The sequence below is a fragment of the Peromyscus californicus genome, unplaced genomic scaffold, assembly GCF_007827085.1.
Source record: "Peromyscus californicus insignis strain IS unplaced genomic scaffold, ASM782708v3 Scaffold_4__1_contigs__length_199733344, whole genome shotgun sequence".
NCBI lineage: Eukaryota > Metazoa > Chordata > Mammalia > Rodentia > Cricetidae > Peromyscus > Peromyscus californicus.
In genome coordinates, this window is record NW_026294562.1 from 24,351,339 (window position 1) to 24,369,469 (window position 18,131).

The 18,131-nt window shown below is 44.5% G+C and overlaps 1 protein-coding gene across 5 annotated transcripts in view; it reads left to right on the top strand.

The window, feature by feature from the left end:
* The window catches only part of Myof (myoferlin), a 150,386-nt gene that overhangs the window by 85,007 nt on the left and 47,248 nt on the right, over window positions 1-18,131 (top strand). For all 5 annotated transcript variants that reach the window (XR_008223175.1, XR_008223176.1, XM_052762975.1 and 2 more), the window contains 8 exons: window positions 2,688-2,794; window positions 4,728-4,920; window positions 6,207-6,362; window positions 8,999-9,130; window positions 10,803-10,966; window positions 13,243-13,357; window positions 15,345-15,450; window positions 16,602-16,747. Coding sequence is in view for 3 of the 5 variants with exons in the window: in XM_052762975.1 (XP_052618935.1) it covers window positions 2,688-2,794; window positions 4,728-4,920; window positions 6,207-6,362; window positions 8,999-9,130; window positions 10,803-10,966; window positions 13,243-13,357; window positions 15,345-15,450; window positions 16,602-16,747 (1,119 nt within the window). In the remaining 2 variants the exon portion in view is untranslated. The remainder of the gene's footprint in view (window positions 1-2,687; window positions 2,795-4,727; window positions 4,921-6,206; window positions 6,363-8,998; window positions 9,131-10,802; window positions 10,967-13,242; window positions 13,358-15,344; window positions 15,451-16,601; window positions 16,748-18,131) is intronic.

Below are 18,131 nucleotides of genomic sequence, written 5' to 3' on the forward strand. Positions count from 1 at the left end.
CCAGGCCAGGCATTCTCTGCCCTCGCTTCAGACTGGAGGAACTTCCCTTCTTTGAAGATTGGGAGGGGGGGCCCTCTGGTAGAACTGCATAAGAAGAGTATCTGTATGATTACCCCCTTGACACTGGTCCACCTCAGTCGTGAGGAGAAAGGCGGCCCATTTGAGACGTGTCTACTCAATTTAAAGATACTAAGTTACTTCTGTTGGGTATGGATAAAATCTATCTGGCATTAGTGTTTTTATTTCAATATTATGTTAATTTAGAGTATAGGAAAACGGGAAAAGGGTGTTTGGAGATAATCGATATATGTCATATGTGTTATCATTCCTGACACTCTAGCTGCTTCCAGAGTCCCATGGCTGCATGTGTGCTGTCAGCATTCAGGCAAAATGTTTAGTTACTCCAGGGCCTTACATCCTATGTAATCTGTCTGCAGCATGGCCACATAATCTATGCACATGTGTGGCATGGCCATGTAAGCCCCTACACGCATGCGCGAGGTGATCCTTAAAAGCGGACTCCACCTGTCCCCTCCCCACTTTTCCACACATTTCTCTCCGGCAGGCCTGCTGCACTAGCCCCTCTTTCCTATCACCCTTAATAAAACTCTTAAAGTGGGTTTCCTTGTATCTCGTGGTCTGTTCTCGTGCCCAGTAAATAACAATATGTATGGAAATATCACACTAATCTCATTAATATGTGATTAAAATATCTTAATAACAAAATAATTTTAATTAATATTAATATTATTTTTGTAAGGGCTAGACCACGATATGTGAGAAAATACCTGATCAAAGACTCCATAGCAAAATAAAAATACTGCTTTTTGTTATAAGGGCAATATGAGTTCTCTTTCTACCATCTTTCTATGCCACCAAAATGGTACACGTGAAGGTCCTGGCTGATGCGTTCAAGAGTAGCAACATTGCTGAGAAAGAGAGGCGAGTGCCGGGTCCTTGTAGGTTCTAAAGTTGTCGTCTGGTTTCTGTCTGTGATGAGGAAACACGGTTATAGTGGTGAATGTGAGGTCATTGATGAATACAGAGTTGGGAAGATTGTCCTGAACCTCACAGGCAGCGAGTGATCACAAGTGTGGAGCGATCAGCCCCAGACTTAACATGCAGCTCAAAGACCTGGAACTGAAGCTGAGTAATTTGTCCCCACTCCGCTCCATCACTTTGGTTTTATTTTGCTGACAACCCCAGGGGGTATCACAGATCGTGGAGGAGCAAACATACTTATAAATAAAATGCCTTCGTGTGTGGCTGTGGGAGCACCGATACAGAAGTATAATTGAACTTCAGTATAATTTCTCATTTAATAAAGTTGAAATCAAGGGGACTGGATAGATAGCTCTGTGATTAAGAGTGTTTGCCACTCTTCCAGAGGACCTGGGTTTGGTTCCCAGCACTCACATGGCAGCTCACAACCACCTATAACTCCCATTCCAAGGGATCTGATGCCTTTTTCTGGCATCCAAGGGCACCTGGTACATGTGTGGTACACAGACATACACACAGGCAAAACACTCATGCACATAAATTGAAAATACAATTTAAAATAATAAAAATAAAGTTGAAATTGAAATGCAACATTCTTATTCGTTTCCAACTCCCTTTCTCAAGGGAGTTGGTGGAGAATTGGTCCCATCTTTCTTCTAATGATGTGTGGGATATTCTTCAGGGTTTTTTACCCTGATTCTTATCATCTCTCTCCACTGGCCAAGCTGTTTGAGCTCCAGGCTAATCTTGACAGAGGTAGTGGCTTTCCATGACCAGGACTTTGGCTAGGCATAGAGGGAACTCCCTTCCCCTCCGGTTGACAGCTGCTCAGCACTTGCACACTAGAATGTTCTGAGCTTATCTCGCACTTTCTCAACCCCAGCCCTGAAATAGCCATTCATCTGAGATGCTTTAGTTACTTTAATGGGAAGTGGCATTTGAAAAAAAGAATCTGGGTACTAGAGTGCTCACGGCTACTGGCATATTGTTGCTTACAAGCTTTGTCAGCCAAGAAACTCATGGGCACACACATATGTGCATGTGCATACATACACACAGATACATGCATATTTACTTCCATGTCTATTAAAATATTGACGGCCAGAATGGTGCCTCTAATTTTAATGTTCTACCAAGGACTTAGTCTATCTTTCCTACAGTGAGACTCCAGTTCCTGCCATCGAACTTAAACTCCATACATCATTCCCTGTGAACCACAAGCCATTTACAGTTTAGTACAGTTTGGATTGTCTTTGTCTTGTAACTTAGGCTAAATGGTCAAAATGCTATTTTCATAGGTTACATTGGTTAGTTAAATATTTGTCTAAAATATAACTAAGTCCATACTGTTTCTATTATATCCTCTTGAGGGTTCCCTCACCTATTCCTGATTCTTTCTTCCTGTTTATTTTTGGACCATATAAAATATTTACATGGTTTCAAAGGTCAAAATACGTGATAAGGTCTTCTATTGCTTAAACTTATTAGTGTCAATTGCATTTTGAAGGAAAGTAAATAGCACAAAGCTATGGTAGATATTACTAAGTGAGAACAAAGCCTCGGGCTTTTGTGTAATTATATCCTTTTATGTCCCTACCCCACTCTCTACCCTACCTTAGAAATAATGCTTTCTTGGGAATAAGGGCAGAGTTACCAGCTGTCTCTCCTCTTTCTTAATTCTTCAGCAATCAAACATAGAGGCTGTAAAATCAGGGATCCAAGGTAAAGTTCCTGCAAACCAGTTGGCGGAGCTGTGGCTGAAGTTGGTCAATGAAGTGATAGAAGACACAAGGTACAGTGATCTTTCTATCTCCACACCCCAGTCATGGCCTCACCCCTGGATTCTAAGACTGAAAGCGCTTCTAGAATCTTCCCAAGTATTTCTCTGAAAAATGCATTTGAGCATTGTTTGGGGCTTCTTGAAAGCCTCACCCCACCCCAGGAGGAGTTTCTGAGTCACCCGGAAAAGCCCAGTTCTCTGGTTTGTTGTCAAGTCTAAAGCAGCCCAGGGAGGCCCAGGTTGGACTCCAGGAAGCTGGTCCCAGCAGCCTGAGGCAAAGGGTGGGAGATGGAGGGGAGAGAGGAGTAACACACTTGAGCATCCTCCTGAAGAAGGACTCCTGACTTCCACAAGGAGATAGGAACATGGGTTCCACCACTCAGAACAATGTTCCTAATCTGTGGTTTTAGAAATAGCTTACTTTTTGAACTGAGTGTCTCAAGCACTCTACACCCCTTTAGAAGCACTTACAGTAAAATAGGAACCACAGAGATAGTTAGGATGGCCCCTAACAAGGATGACATGCAAAGTCATGTTAAAACAACACCACACACACACACACACACACACACACACACACACACACACACACACACACACACACACAGAGGAACCACAGAGATAGTTAGGATGGCCCCTAACAAGGATGACATGCAAAGTCATGTTAAAACAACACCACACACACACACACACACACACACACACACACACACTATGCCAGGTTAGACAAGACCAGTACATAGACTTAGCCAGAGGACATCTCATTGCTGTGACTTGGAGAAGTAGCTCGGCTCTTTTGGCATTCAGAAATGAAAGGGGAAAGTGATTCATCCCAAACTCATTTTAAATATTGCCTAATAAAACCATAGCTCAGAGGAACCAGACATTTTCCCCTCTGGGTCAGGCCCTCAGTCACCCTGTCTTCTTGTGCCTTCTAGCGGTTTAGTCAGGTCATTGAAGAGCCGCAGAAGTCAAAACGCCACTGGCTTTGTGAGCACTCAAAGCTCACACTGAGAGACTGAGGAATCCTAAGGGGTCACTTCTTAATTATAGATTAGAAAGCAGAGAGGCCCAGTGGCAGTGAAGCTGAGAATGAATTACCCTCTTAGCCCCGCTCCTCCTTGTCACGGTCAGCACCTCACTCTCAAAGGACTCAAGTGTGATTCTGAGCTCAACAGCTTTCCCGTGTATTTTTGCTTTACATGGCCACTGAGGTTCTTAACCCTTCACACACACATACTGCCACAGTCATTAATGAAATCCAACCAACGTGGAATTACGGCTTTCACTTGGAAAATGCCTGTGAACTGTAGAATTTGCTGAAGAAAGCACAGCCATATCTAGCTGAACTTACAATACGAACAGTCTTCAAAGAAGTGAGCTGGGGTCTTTTAAGTGCTATGTAAAAGGAAATTTCACATTTGAGGAAAACCATGGAATGCAAATGACTAGAAATTCTAGGTGGAGACAATATGAGTTGAATTTTCTGGTACTAGTGACAGTCTTGCCCTGTGGTCTCACCTACTGCCACAGCGTAGGTGTGGGGCTAATATGAGTCACTCACTCAGTCATCCCTTTTTTCTTTGGGGGGTCCCACCACTGGGTCTTGGATGGAAATTGCCCTATGCAAGCAGTCCTTCCTATTTTCTGGAACACTTTGAGAACCTTCTGAGATGAGGCAGAGATGAAGGTGGTAGGAATATTGTTTAGACTCTACTGCTTTGAAAAAGAGTATTCTCTTTTCTGTTCTGCCAGGGCCACAAAGGTGTCCTCAACTCTAGCTTCAACCAAGTAGTGCCCACAGAATCAGGAGATGCTGACATTTCAGCCTACATGAAATGCATGCAGACATACATTAAACAAGTGTGCAAATATAAGAGGACTCAGTTTTGAAGGCTAGAATGCCATTCTTAAATTCTCTTCCTTTTCTTTCCCTTTCTTATAGATACACTTTGCCTGTCACAGAAGGAAAAGCCAACGTCACAATTCTGGATACTCAGATCCGAAAGTTGCGGTCCAGGTTTCTCTCCCAGATACACGAGGCAGCTCTGAAGATGAGATCTGAAGCCACAGATGTGAAATCCACTTTGTTGGAAATCGAGGACTGGCTTGATAAATTGATGCAACTGACTGAAGAGGTAGACCTTGGAACTACACTAATGTCATTCGCTCCCAGAAGGGTCCTGTGGCTAGCAGCAAGGGTGGGGTGGTGGATGGAGCATCTGGCATGATGTTTGTGACTGTGAATGGATCTGATCAATGATAAAACCCAGGGGTTACTGGGAAGGCTACTGAGGACTGGGGTGAAAGTCATTAAAATCAGGACAAGAATTTTGAGTAGGGTCCTAGAGGGGCCTGCAGGAAAATCATCATTTTCATAGTGCTGTCATAGAGCATTTTGAGTGATGGAATAGTAGAACACAACATGGAGATTTAAAATATCACTTTAGTGTGAATTAGGAAGACCTAGATTTAAATCCTAAATCGTGTGTAACCTTGGGCAAGCTCTTCGGCCCACTTAAGCCCAGTTTCCCCAGCTGTAAGGTGGAGAAAAAGAGTACTTACATCGTGGTAAGACTGTTGGGGAAAGACTCAGAGACGGTGATGATTCTCAAGGGGACAGAACAGTGCAGGGCGGACAATAGTTGCTGGAGAAGTGTCAGCAGTCCCTCACCTCTGTGACTGAAGGAACAAAAGTAAACAGACTCTCCCTGTCCTTTGAGTATCCAGGGGGTCGGGCCTTAGCTCCTTCTCTGCCTCCTTCACACAGAATACCACAGGCTGGGTAAGTTATAAAGAGTGGACATTTATTTCTTACAGTTCTAGGGGCGGAGATATCGAAGATCGGGAGGTCTGAGTCTGACAGGGGATTTTTTGTTGTGTTATTTCACTGCAGAGGGCTAGATTGAGAGCGATCGAGCAAGCAGCTGGGAACTGAGCCTACTCTCATACTATGCCCATTCTTAGGATAACAAATTCATTCCTGCAATAATGGTATTAATCTGTGCTTGAGGGTAGATCACTGACGACCTACTCATCTCGTTAGGCTGATTAACACTGCTAAACACACATAACCCTGAGGAACACATTCAAACCATGGCAGTGGGTGGCGGCTTGCAGCTTTTTCAGTCTGCTGATGGTTTTCTTCAAATGATGTTTGAGAGATGAGGGGGTATTTTCTAAAATAAATACCTTTCAGACCAGAGTGGGTTGCAACTCCTCATTTGCTGCCCTGTGTCCCCCTCGGCCATCCACAGCCCATTTCTTAGGCCTGTGTAACCACTGTGTGACGGTAGACGTGTGTCTCCTGACCTTGAGACACAGGCTTGACCCCAGTCTCAGGTGTCCAGACTGCCATTTCTCCAGTCTCTCTACGCATAGACTCACCTTGTTTGTTTTCTTTTCCAAACAACCTACGGCCCAGCCTCAGAACAGTATGCCCGACGTCATCATCTGGATGATCCGTGGAGAGAAAAGACTTGCTTATGCACGGATTCCTGCCCATCAAGTCTTATACTCCACCAGTGGTGGGAACGCATCTGGAAAATACTGTGGGAAAACCCAAACCATCCTTCTGAAGGTACATCTTCATTGTGGGATGGAAAAATACACGCAAATTTCTGTTCTGAAGGAGGGGTTGCTTTGTCATATTCTATTTGTTACGTATCTAAGGTGTTTAAAATCAGTTCTAACCTGTTCTGGTCTCTTCTTCTGGGATCGTAGTTTTTATAGAGTGGCATGAGGATGGCTGTCATCCAACCACAGGCACCTCTCTAGATGTCTCGGACGTTAATAGTAACATGGCATTGTCATTTGCTTTCTGACATAAATTTTCCACTCTTGGTGTCTCATACGAGCAATACATTTCTTCCACTGATGTTAGTAAGTGTTTGGGGAAGAGGGTGGGATAGCCAGTCATGGGATCAAAGTTCTCTAGAAGAACAGACAGAATGAATACTCATAAAAAGGGCATTTATTAGATTGGCTTATATGATAGTGTCTGGGTGGCTCAGCAATGGCTGTCTCAACCAGAAAGGCCAAAACTAGTGACTGATTGGTCCGTGGGGCTGGATGTCTTGGCACTCTCAGTCTGGTACTGAAGGCTCAGAAGATCCCTGAAGAGCCATTGGTCTTCAGTTCCCATTGGAAGCTGGAAGCTGAGACCTAATATTAGGGAAAGAATACAGCAGTGGCAGCAACACAATTGATGAACTTGCCAACAAAAGTGAAAGCAAGCAGGCAAAAAGAAAACCTTTCTTCTGTTTTCTTCATCTGGGCTTCCACCAGCAAGTGCCACCCGCATTTATGATAGGTCTTCACACTTTGAATAATCTGATCAAGAAAGTTCCTCACAGGCATGCCTAGCATCTTGCCTTTTAGTTGATTCAGATCCAGTCAAGTTGACAACCACGACTAACCATCACAAACAGAAGGCGCTCTAAATATAGACAAGTTTTGATCATTGCTGCTGCAAGCAGAAGTTTTGAACATCATCATCACCATCATTATTATTATTATTATTATTATTATTGGTTTATTGAGACAGCATCTCACTATGTAGATCAGGCTGGCCTGGAACTCACAGAAATCTACCTGCCTATGCCTCCCAAGTGCTGGGGTTAAAGGCATGGCTTAGAAAACTTCCTGAGGCTGCATTTAAGAGTTCAACATAGCTCCCATTGACATGCTTTGACACCCTATCCTGCCTACCCCAACAGGAGTTCCTTGGATTTAAGAAAGGAATAACAAATTTTAAAAAGAGAAAAGCCTGAGTCAAGGTGGTATGCTCTCTAAAATAAGGAGCTGTCTGCTGACTTTTATAAGTGCTCACATTGTTCTTAGCCAGGAGGCTGTAAGTAGCGTCAGAATGGCCATCTCCTTTCGGAAGTCTTCTGCGGAATGAATCAGACTTAAAACAGGACCTCAGTTAAAATCCCCATCAGCAGTACTGGAAGCAAACTGATTAATACAAAAGCTTCAAGGGGGTGTGCTCTGGTTTAGGTTGTAGAATCTAGTGGATAAACAGAAACAGATGCTTTTAAGAAACTCTGTATTTGTCAACTTTGTGAATCCTCATTATTTGGTTTGAGAGTCTTTTAGTTCAGTGGGATTTTTTTTTTTTGGTCTTGGTGTCTCTTGTAACATTAAAAACATTATGGAAGACTACAAAGGGCTTTTGTTCATATGGCTTGTATCCCCAGAATTTGTTGTAATAGAAATTAAAATAGAAAAACAAACAAGACACAGGAGACTTTGTCTCAACACGCGCACACACACACACACACACACACACACACACCTATCTCTTGGTCAATTTATAACAGCTTTTTGTCAAGATAATGGTCACGTGCTAATGTGTGAGGTGACCTGTGAGAGCTTCCTCTTTCATCCCACCAAGTATTAAGAAGCCAGGCACTCAAGGGCGGGGACTTAACAAAACTAGTAATCAACCCTGGGTTTTAAAACAAATCCATTTTAAAGTTTTTAGTTCTTTAATTTTTTTTTTTTTTTTTTTTTTTTGGTTTTTTCGAGACAGGGTTTCTCTGTGTAGCTTTGCGCCTTTCCTGGAACTCACTTGGTAGCCCAGGCTGGCCTCGAACTCACAGAGATCCGCCTGGCTCTGCCTCCCGAGTGCTGGGATTAAAGGCGTGCGCCACCACCGCCCGGCTAATTTTTTTTTTTTAAGTCAAAGGAACTCTTTAGTGGAACTGGCATTTCACCTTCTGTACTGGAGAGTTGAGTGCTATTAATACCGATGAGTACAATGGGATGTCATTGCCTCATCTGTGCAGATGTCAATAAAACAAGACAGATCTCACGCTGGTGCTATTGGGAGTGAGCTGCCCTTGTAGACCTCCTGAAACGGTCTCAGGGACAGGTGGGAGTCTATGACTCACACTTTGATTGATTGACTGAGTGATTGAATGAGAGACAGCTTATCAATGAAGAAAAAGATGCTCTTGAGAAGGGAAGTGAGCCAGAGAGCTGGGAAAGGCCAGGCACTCTGACGGCCACACGGAACTCTGGGGCTCACTGCCTTAGCCCCTATCTCAGCCTTTGCTGTAGGGTCATTCATCAGTTTCAACCACAGCAGATACAGACTCAGTCTGGTGGGAGCGATGAGTAGAAGCTGAGCATGCTTTGAGCTTTAGCATGATGTCACAGTGCATGTGGTGTCTGTCCCATGTCACCTGAGATGTTATTGTTCATCCACAGTATCCACAAGAGAAAAGCAATGGTCCCAAAGTGCCTGTGGAATTGAGAGTGAATATCTGGCTGGGTTTAAGTGCTGTGGAGAAGAAGTTCAATAGCTTCGCCGAAGGCTCCTTCACCGTCTTTGCTGAAATGGTACTTTTAATGACAGTCCTGTCTTCTCTCTGGTAGGGCGGAACTTTCTCTTTTTACCTACCTATAACTGTCATTACTTCCTCCTGAAATGCCTGTAAAAGAATCTTGGCCTAACAGATGAGAAGATCCTCCTGAGTGGAACACTCCAGAGTGACCATCTCCTTTGTGTGATAATTCAAAGAGGTGACCTCCAGCCAGTGACCGGGAATATGCATGATCTTCCAGCTTATGGCACTAGAACCAGTAGGAGTTTGTTGAATTGATGCTGACACAACACACTAAGTAGGATACACAAACATGCACCTGTTTCTGGGTGTCTTCAAAGCCCTTCACACGTGCCTGTTCATGAATACCTCCTCCTACCCTGCCTACTGCTTCTGTCTCAAGGCCATACCCCCAAAGCCACTGAAGGTCACCACCTCTACTCTTACTGAAGCTCTGCTGTCCATGCTGAAGTTTGTGCTTGGATCTGATTAGCGTCCTGCTGGCTTCCAAGTTCCTCCATTCTGTACCCTTGTCACACACATCCTAGTTTCATGCATCCTTGTCATAACCACTTAGGGGAGCCTCCTCTCAGGCTCAAACCAACACCCGAGACTTTACTATTGTGCTCTTGCTCCAATGCCATCAGGGACATACATTTCCTGCCTTCCTTTGCAGGTAAAAACTTACCTGTGCCTTGAGCAACTCATCTCTATAAGATCAACATCAGATAGACATATGACTTTGAGAACAAGCAAGGACACCCATGACCCTGGGAAGTCTCACCTCTTTCCATGGTTGAGAGTATGAAGATCAGACCATCATGGATTTATAAATGCTAGTTTAGAAGGGAATGGCCAGGGTAGCGAGATGGCTCGGTGGATACAGGTGTTTGTAGCTGAGGTTGACAACCTTAGATTAATCCCTGGGACCCACAAGGTCAAAGGAGAGAATCAACTACCAAAGTTGTCCTTTGACCTCCATACGCATGTCAGGGCTTGCACACACACACACACACACACACACACACACACACACACACACACACACGCACACATAAATGTAATAAATTTTCTTAACTTAAAAAGGAACACTGTAAACCAGTCAGCCATTGCCACCAAACTTGCTTTCCAGAAAGCTCTTATTCTACTTGCCATACTCCAGAAGAGACTCAGAACCATTAAACCCCTGTAAGGAAATCGTGTTTCTGATGTATTCTTTGTCTACTACCTGGGAAATAACACTATCAATTAGTTATTTCTATGGATAAATGTGTCCAAATCTAAGCAGTAAACTTACAAGTAGACTTTACGAAATCCACACATTCATAAGTTGAGGTCTGTTGTGGATGCTTCGCTGACGTCCATTCAAATAACAGAAACAACTCCCATGATGCATCACAGTTCGCAGAACACACAACCGTTTGCACGCATGAATTCTAGAATAAGTGTAAGAAAACTGTTGTACCCAGTTTACAGATGAGCACATTGAGTCTTAGGAGGATGAGTGACTTGCCCAAAGCCGCCTGAGCACTGGCATGCCCGAGTTTAGGGCTGTATTTTTCGGGTGTACAGATTTTTTTTGCTTTCTGTCATTATCTGGCTCCAGATCTGAGAAGACTTGGATTTCATGACTGGCTTGCTTTCTCCATCTCTGATAGTATTTCTCCAATTGTGTCTGTTTTTAACAGTATGAAAACCAAGCCCTCGTGTTTGGGAAATGGGGCACATCTGGACTGGTGGGACGTCATAAGTTCTCAGATGTCACAGGAAAAATAAAACTCAAAAGAGAATTCTTTTTGCCTCCCAAAGGCTGGGAGTGGGAAGGAGACTGGATAGTGGATCCTGAAAGAAGGTTCGTGTTTGACTTTCTGTGTCACTTATTAGTGTGTGTGAGTGTGTGTGTGTGTGTCTGTCTGTCTGTCTGTCGGTCTGTCTTGGTTAGGGTTCCTATTGCTGTGAAGAGACACCATGACCACAGCAACTCTTATAAAGAAAACATTTAATTAAGGTGGCTGGCTTACAGTTCAGAGGTTCAGTCCATTGTCATCATGACGGGGAGCATGGCAGCATGCAGGCAGACATGGTGCTGGCTACGTCTTCATCAGAAGGCAACAGGAAGTGGACTGTAACTCTGGGTGGTATCTTGAACATATATGAGACCTCAAAGCCCACCTCTACAGTGACACATTTCCTCCGACATGACCGCATCTACTCTAACAAGGCCACACCTCCTAATTGTGCTACTCCCTTTGGGATTATGGAGATCAATTGCATTCAAACTACCACAGTCTCTCTCTCTCTCTCCCTCTCCCTCTCCCTCTCCCTCTCCCTCTCCCTCTCCCTCTCCCTCTCCCTCTCCCTCTCCCTCTCCCCCTCTCCCTCTCCCTCTCCCTCTCCCTCTCCCTCTCCCTCTCCCTCTCCCTCTCCCTCTCCCTCTCCCTCTCCCTCTCCCTCTCCCTCTCCCTCTCCCTCTCCCTCTCCCTCTCCCTCTCCCTCTCTCCCTCTCCCTCTCCCTCTCCCTCTCCCTCTCCCTCTCCCTCTCCCTCTCCCTCTCTCTCTCTCTCTCTCTCTCTCTCTCTCTCTCTCATATATATATATATATATATATATATATATGAGAGAGAGAGAAATTACATGTATATATAATATTTGCTCTAGGTGTTATATGTAAACTCGGGAAAATGGCTGAGGCGCCTATTTAATGTACCAAAGTGGACTCTGGCCACCAGGTTCTCAGCAACTACCCGTTACATAGTCATTCTCGCTGGCTTACTTTGCCCCTATCCTAAACTCTCCAGCCCAGGACTGGGCTTCCCTTCCCCCCAGCTTCTCTGATTCCTTATAGAACCCAACCATTTTGGCTATGCCAGTCTTTTTGCCCCTTGGTCTCTTGTCCACTTTGTCTGTGGCTCCTCTCTTAGCCCCCGCCCCCCGCCCCTTCTCTTCCTTTCTCACCCTGCTACACGACACCCATCTCAATCAACAATCAGTAAGTAAATAAAAATGTGACTGGCAGCATTATCCTAGAGCTCCCCCTTCTGGCCACCTTGCAATGGCACGCTCCGGGACCTGTATTGTAAGGTCTCCACTATAGCTTGGGCCTTAAAAAGGGAGGAAAATGAGCATACTGTTTGTTCTGCCAGACCCAGTGCCCACACATCCTTGCTTCTGGCGCAGGACTGTTCGCTTTGTTTGGAGTTGTGGGGATTTGTGAGGAGAAGGTGGGGGTGTTGAATTGGACAGAAGGAAGGGGGTGAGGACTGGAAAGGTAGAGAGGACTGTGACTGGAAAAACACAAGGCGGGATGCCAGAGACAGTGGCCAAACCTTTGGGTCTCCTCTGGGGTGCAGAGGAGTGATGGATGATTTCAATTTATACAAATGGTTGGGGCTATTTGCTTTTGATACCATTCCAAGTGTTTGATTGCAGGGAGGGTAGAAATAGTAAAGGAAAAGGAACCTCATTTGAGGGTCCCTGGCAGAAAACTTCAGGCAAAGTTGGAGCCTCCATGCCTTCTTCTGTGGGTTTTTGAAGTAGCTTTAAATCCAAGCAAAAGCTGGCCAGACAGAGTCGGTACGGAGCACTTGAGTGCCCCAAAGGGTCTGGAGTCTGAAATGAGCTGGCTTGACTCTCTACTTAGAAACCATCAGTTTATGTCATGTAGAGCAAGCCATGGGCACACATTTCCACACAGCTTCACTCCATTTTTTAAAAAAGGAAGGACATAGAGGAGTATTTCCCTGTTCTTTGAACTGTCAGCCAAGAGTTTTACTGAGAAAGAGCTGGAAAGCTTATACTGCACCAGGAAGTGTGGAAGACACTCTCTGTGCTCCCTGTAGGGAACTGCTCACAGCTCTGCTGCTGCTGTTTTCCTGGCTCTATCCTAATTACCAATGTGAAGAGACCTCTATAATTTAGGTCTCGCTGGCCCAGCCCCCCCCTCTCTAAATGAATGTCAAAAGCTTTTAGTTCAAAGTCAAATTTGGAGTGGAGAACCCAAAGGGCTCAAGCCAGAAGGGTAGTGGTGTCATTCCAAGCTGTAGGAGTCTCCTGCCAGTGTGAAATCACTGGGGTTGCTGGTCCTGTTTCCATTTCTCCTCAGTAATAGGAGCCATCTCTCACCCCCAGCCTCCTGACTGAGGCTGACGCAGGTCACACAGAGTTCACGGACGAAGTCTACCAGAATGAGAACCGCTATCCTGGAGGCGAGTGGAAGCCAGCAGAGGACACCTATACGGATGCGGTGAGCCACCTGCTCTCAAGAGGGACCCTCATGTCCCGTCTCTGTGCATCATGGGACATGCTCTGCCCTCTCTTCTGCTACATCCCCGCTTCCAAACAGTCTTCCATTTACAACTGAAGCCACACAAGTGCATGGTCATTACTTACATCCAATAAAAACTGGGCCTCTGACTAGACACTGCTTCGGCATAAAGTTTGAGTTGTACATGTTTTTTAGAGAAAAGTTTATTATCGAGCTAGTTTTTAAAATCACGAGAAATGAAACGTTCACTTGGAAGAACTACACAGGCAAATAAAAACAATAAATAAAATAAATGGAGCTGAAGGGATGTGTTAGCAGCTAAGAGCGCTTGATGCTCATGCAGGGCGCTGGAGTTCAGTTCCCAGCACCCAACGCTGGCAGCTCACAAACACCTATACCATGCAGCCGCATGGGATCCCATAGCCTCCTGTGGCCTCTGTGGATACTCTTATGTACGTGCATATATTCACACACATCCCCATAAATAAAAATAAAAAAAAGTTTTTCAACAAAATTCTTTAAACCTTTAAAAAATCCAAGCAGTGTTCAAGGAAATGAGAGATATCTCACCCTGCCTAACACTGTTGTCTGTTGAATAATCACTGTTGTAGGTTTCTGCTCACATACAAGTGTACTTTTTCCTCTTCTAAGTAGAATTGTATTGTGCACATAGTTTCTACAACACAATATCTTCCCATAATGATGTATTTAAGCACGAGTGTGTGTGCATGTGTGTAGAGGAGCATATGCAAGTGTGTGCACATGCATGTAGAGGCAAGGTCCACATGCCGTGTCTTCCTCAGTCACTCCCTCCCTCATTGGTTTTGAGACAGGGATTTTCAGTGAGCCTGGGGCCCACTGACTTGGCTGAGCTATCTGGCCAACAAGCTCCCAAGAGTTCTTCCTGTCCTCGTCCCCAGCACTAGGGTTATAGGTGCGGGCTTCCACTCCCAGCTTTTATGTGCATGCTGGGCTTCTGACGTGGTTATTAACTGGGCCGTCTCCCCAGCTCCAGGTCGTCTTTGATAACGGCACATACAGAGCTGTGAACTTTGCTATAGGACCCTATGGTCATTTATTTGTACATCTCATAGACATTTAGGGTTTGGTTGTTTGGGGTGAGTTTTTTTTTTTGTTTCATCTTTGGTTTTTATAAAAAAAATGTGGCAATGAATATCTTTATACAACCATTTTTATACGAGTAATGGAAGCTTATGTCTAGAAAAATGTCTTTGGAATTGTGTGTTCAAATTCTAAATGGTTAAAAAACATTGCGATAATGTTGCCAAGCGGCCTTGCAGGGAAGCGCACACACTTATTTCCAGCAACAGTGTAACAGGGGACTTGGTTTCAGTACTGTCCCACTACATCATCTTTGTGGATCCCTAGACAAGATACCTGCCACGGTTGCACTTTGCATTCCCTTAATTTAAGGTGAGGCTGGGCGCTTCCCATGTGTACAGACACCTTTATTTCTTTCACATATGAACTTCATTATCATGACTCTCGGTGAGTTTTAATGTCAACCTGTCAATGTTTCCTATAAATTTTGCTCAGCCTCACATGGTCAGCGTCATGAGCCTCCAGCAGCATTTCCTGACACTTGAACACATGTGTCTTAATGCTTGATCTGTTCCCTGTTTTGTTTTTCCCAAATAAACCCTCATAAAGATGAATGGCGCCATCAAATAGTATTAAATGAGACCATATGAAATCGCTCATGTTTGAAATTCACATGGTTCAACTTAGTACTATTCTCTAATAGTAAAAACAGAAGGCACCAGACTGGTGACAACTGATTTTCATGTAGCATTTGTATGTAAGTAAAGATTAGAGTTTTTCTGACTAGAATGAATCTCGAAGATGCTATCTATAAAGACGTGCAGGTTCTGTGGTTAAGTATCAGGAAAGTTTCCTCATCTTTGGATCTCATTCACGTCTGTCTGTCTGTCTGTCTGTTGCTCAGAATGGAGATAAGGCGGCATCACCCAGCGAGCTGACTTGCCCTCCAGGTTGGGAGTGGGAAGATGACGCATGGATATATGACATAAACCGAGCGGTGGATGAGAAAGGTAACGTGTACGTCCGTCTGCCTGAGTGTGAGTCTGCAGAAAGGCCTTGGTTAACCAGAGCAAAGGTCCCATGAGAGGAAGAGCCCTACCCTCACTGGTCTGTGACAGTTAGGTCATGTGGTGTTATCTGTGACTGTTCAAATGAGTGTCGTCTGACTCACAGATAGATGGACAGACAGTGGGTAAGGAGATGTTAGAAGTGGAAAATGGAGGTGATGGGACCAACGAGCTGGATTTGGGGTAACTTAGAAATCCAGAGAGAAAGAGTAAAGGAGAGATCTAGAGCTTGGATTTTTCTCTCTTCTAATCACACTCCATAATCTCCCTGGGATAATCAAACTTAGAGGTCCTATAACTCAGGCAGGAGAATGGCAAAATGTCTTATATGTCATCCCACTAGCAGTCATGTGATTGACATAGCTTTAGGTATAGCAGTACTTACCATTCTCTACAAATAGTCAAGTCAAATGAACTTACCGTTTGGAACCATCAAGAGGGAAAATATAATTGATTCTTTCCTCTAATATGTGATTGTACATGAGCAGAGTAGGATTGATACATAAGACTCCAAATGGATGGTGAATTCTACATTGATTGTGATGTACACACCAGGTCTTATAATAACGGTAATTACTGAGCAACAACTGTGTACCAAACGCATAGTTGTGTCTTTTACCTCTTAAGGCTGTCAAGTTGGAACATAGACAGGTTTACCAATTTGCAGGAAATGCTACTGAAGAGCTAAGACTGTAGCTCGATAGCAGAGCACTTATCTGGTATTCACAGGGTCCTGAGTTCAATCCCAAAGAAGCAGAAAGGTTACCAAAAATGCCGAGCCCAGAGGAAGTGGTTTTGGTTTGGGAAATGTTTAGATTTTGGAATATTCGCACACATACACACATATGCATATGTACATACATACATACATGTATGCACACATACATACATACTTTTATATTTGTGGCATGACAGCACCCAACATTTCAGCATGGCACACTTCATATTTTCAGATGACTCATGTTCAACCCTGTGACAGTCACAATAGCGGAGAACATCTGTGAGCAGAAAGGAGCTACATATTACCTAGCAAGTTATTTGCTAATCAGGCAGATGCTTCTCCTTGGAGTAACTATGCTCAAATTCTGTTGCAGGCTGGGAGTATGGAATTAGCATTCCCCCTGATAACAAGCCCAAGTCCTGGGTTGCAGCAGAGAAAATGTATCACACTCACAGACGGCGGAGACTGGTCCGAAAACGCAAGAAAGATTTGACACAAACAGCTTCGAGTACGGCAAGGGTAAGAGGAGCAGGAGGAGGTGCTGGACCGGGTGCTCTGCCTGCCACACCATGCAGAGTTCCAGCCGCATGGCTGTTCCTGCAGAGCCATTTGCAAATCGAGGATCTGATACCGGGATTCAGGGTTCTGCAAGTGTAACCTGCCTACCTGATATGTTAGAAATGCCTCGCTCCAGCAACTCTGGGGATGAGAACAGCCATCTGTGCTTCCACAAGCCCTCCAGAAGATGCTGAGACAGTGGGTGAGGCCTTTGGAAGGATAGAAAAAGACTCTGAGGTTATGCTGGCAGAATAAGACAGTGTTGCTGATACCTCAGGACTTAGAACAAGATGCAGAAAAATTCAAACCCCGACTCTAGAGTCTTTCCCGTTGATGAAATGGGAGCAAGACTTAGAACCATCTATCTTAGGTAGGGTTTTCTTTTTTCTTTTTTGGTTTTTTGAGACAGGGTCTCTCTGTGAAGCTTTGGAGCCTGTCCTGGATCTCACTTTGTAGACCAGGCTGGCCTCGAACTCACAAAGATTCGCCTGGCTCTGCTTCCCGAGTGCTGGGATTAAAGGTGCGCACCACCACCGCCCGGCTTAGGTAGGGTTTTCTATTGCTGTGATAAAACACCATGAAAGCAGCCTGGAGAGGAAGACTTAATATTTCAGCTCATGTGTCCTGATCACAGTCCACCATGAAGGAAAGTCAGGACAGGAACTCAAGGCAGGAACCTGGAGGCAGGAACTGATGCAGAGGCTGCTTGCTGGCTTGCTCCTCATGGCTTGCCCAGCCTGCTTTCTTATAGCCCAGAACTACCTGCCCAGAGGTGGCACCATCCACAGTAAGCTGGGCCTTCCCACATCAATCATCAATCATCAATCAAGAAAATGCCCTCCAGACTTGCCCTTAGGCCGACCTGGTAGGGACAGTTTTCATTTGAGGTTCCCTCTTCCTAAATGACTCTAGCTTGTATCTAGTTGACATAAAACTATCCATACCCTAATTTAATTAGGGTATTACAAGGATTTAAACTGCATGGTAAATTAAGTGGAATAATAATATGAAATTAATAATAAATGGTATGTGTTACATGTCATTTAGAATACTCAGCACACATATGCATCATGCATAAGCTATAAGGTCTGGGATGTTGCTCATTCTGCGGATGGTGTTCATAGCCATGAAATAAACTTGCTGTAAGTCATATCTCTAGAAAGTGACCGAGATGACCTTTGAACGCAGGTTAGACTAATACTAAACAGGAACTCTTCCTATTGCTCTAAAGGCTCGACTCCAGTTGGTGTCGTGAAGTTACAGTTTATTCAGTGATGATCTCCCAGGGGACAAAAATAGAGCTACATCATCTTGGTGTCCACCTTGCTTGGCAACCTGCTCTCGG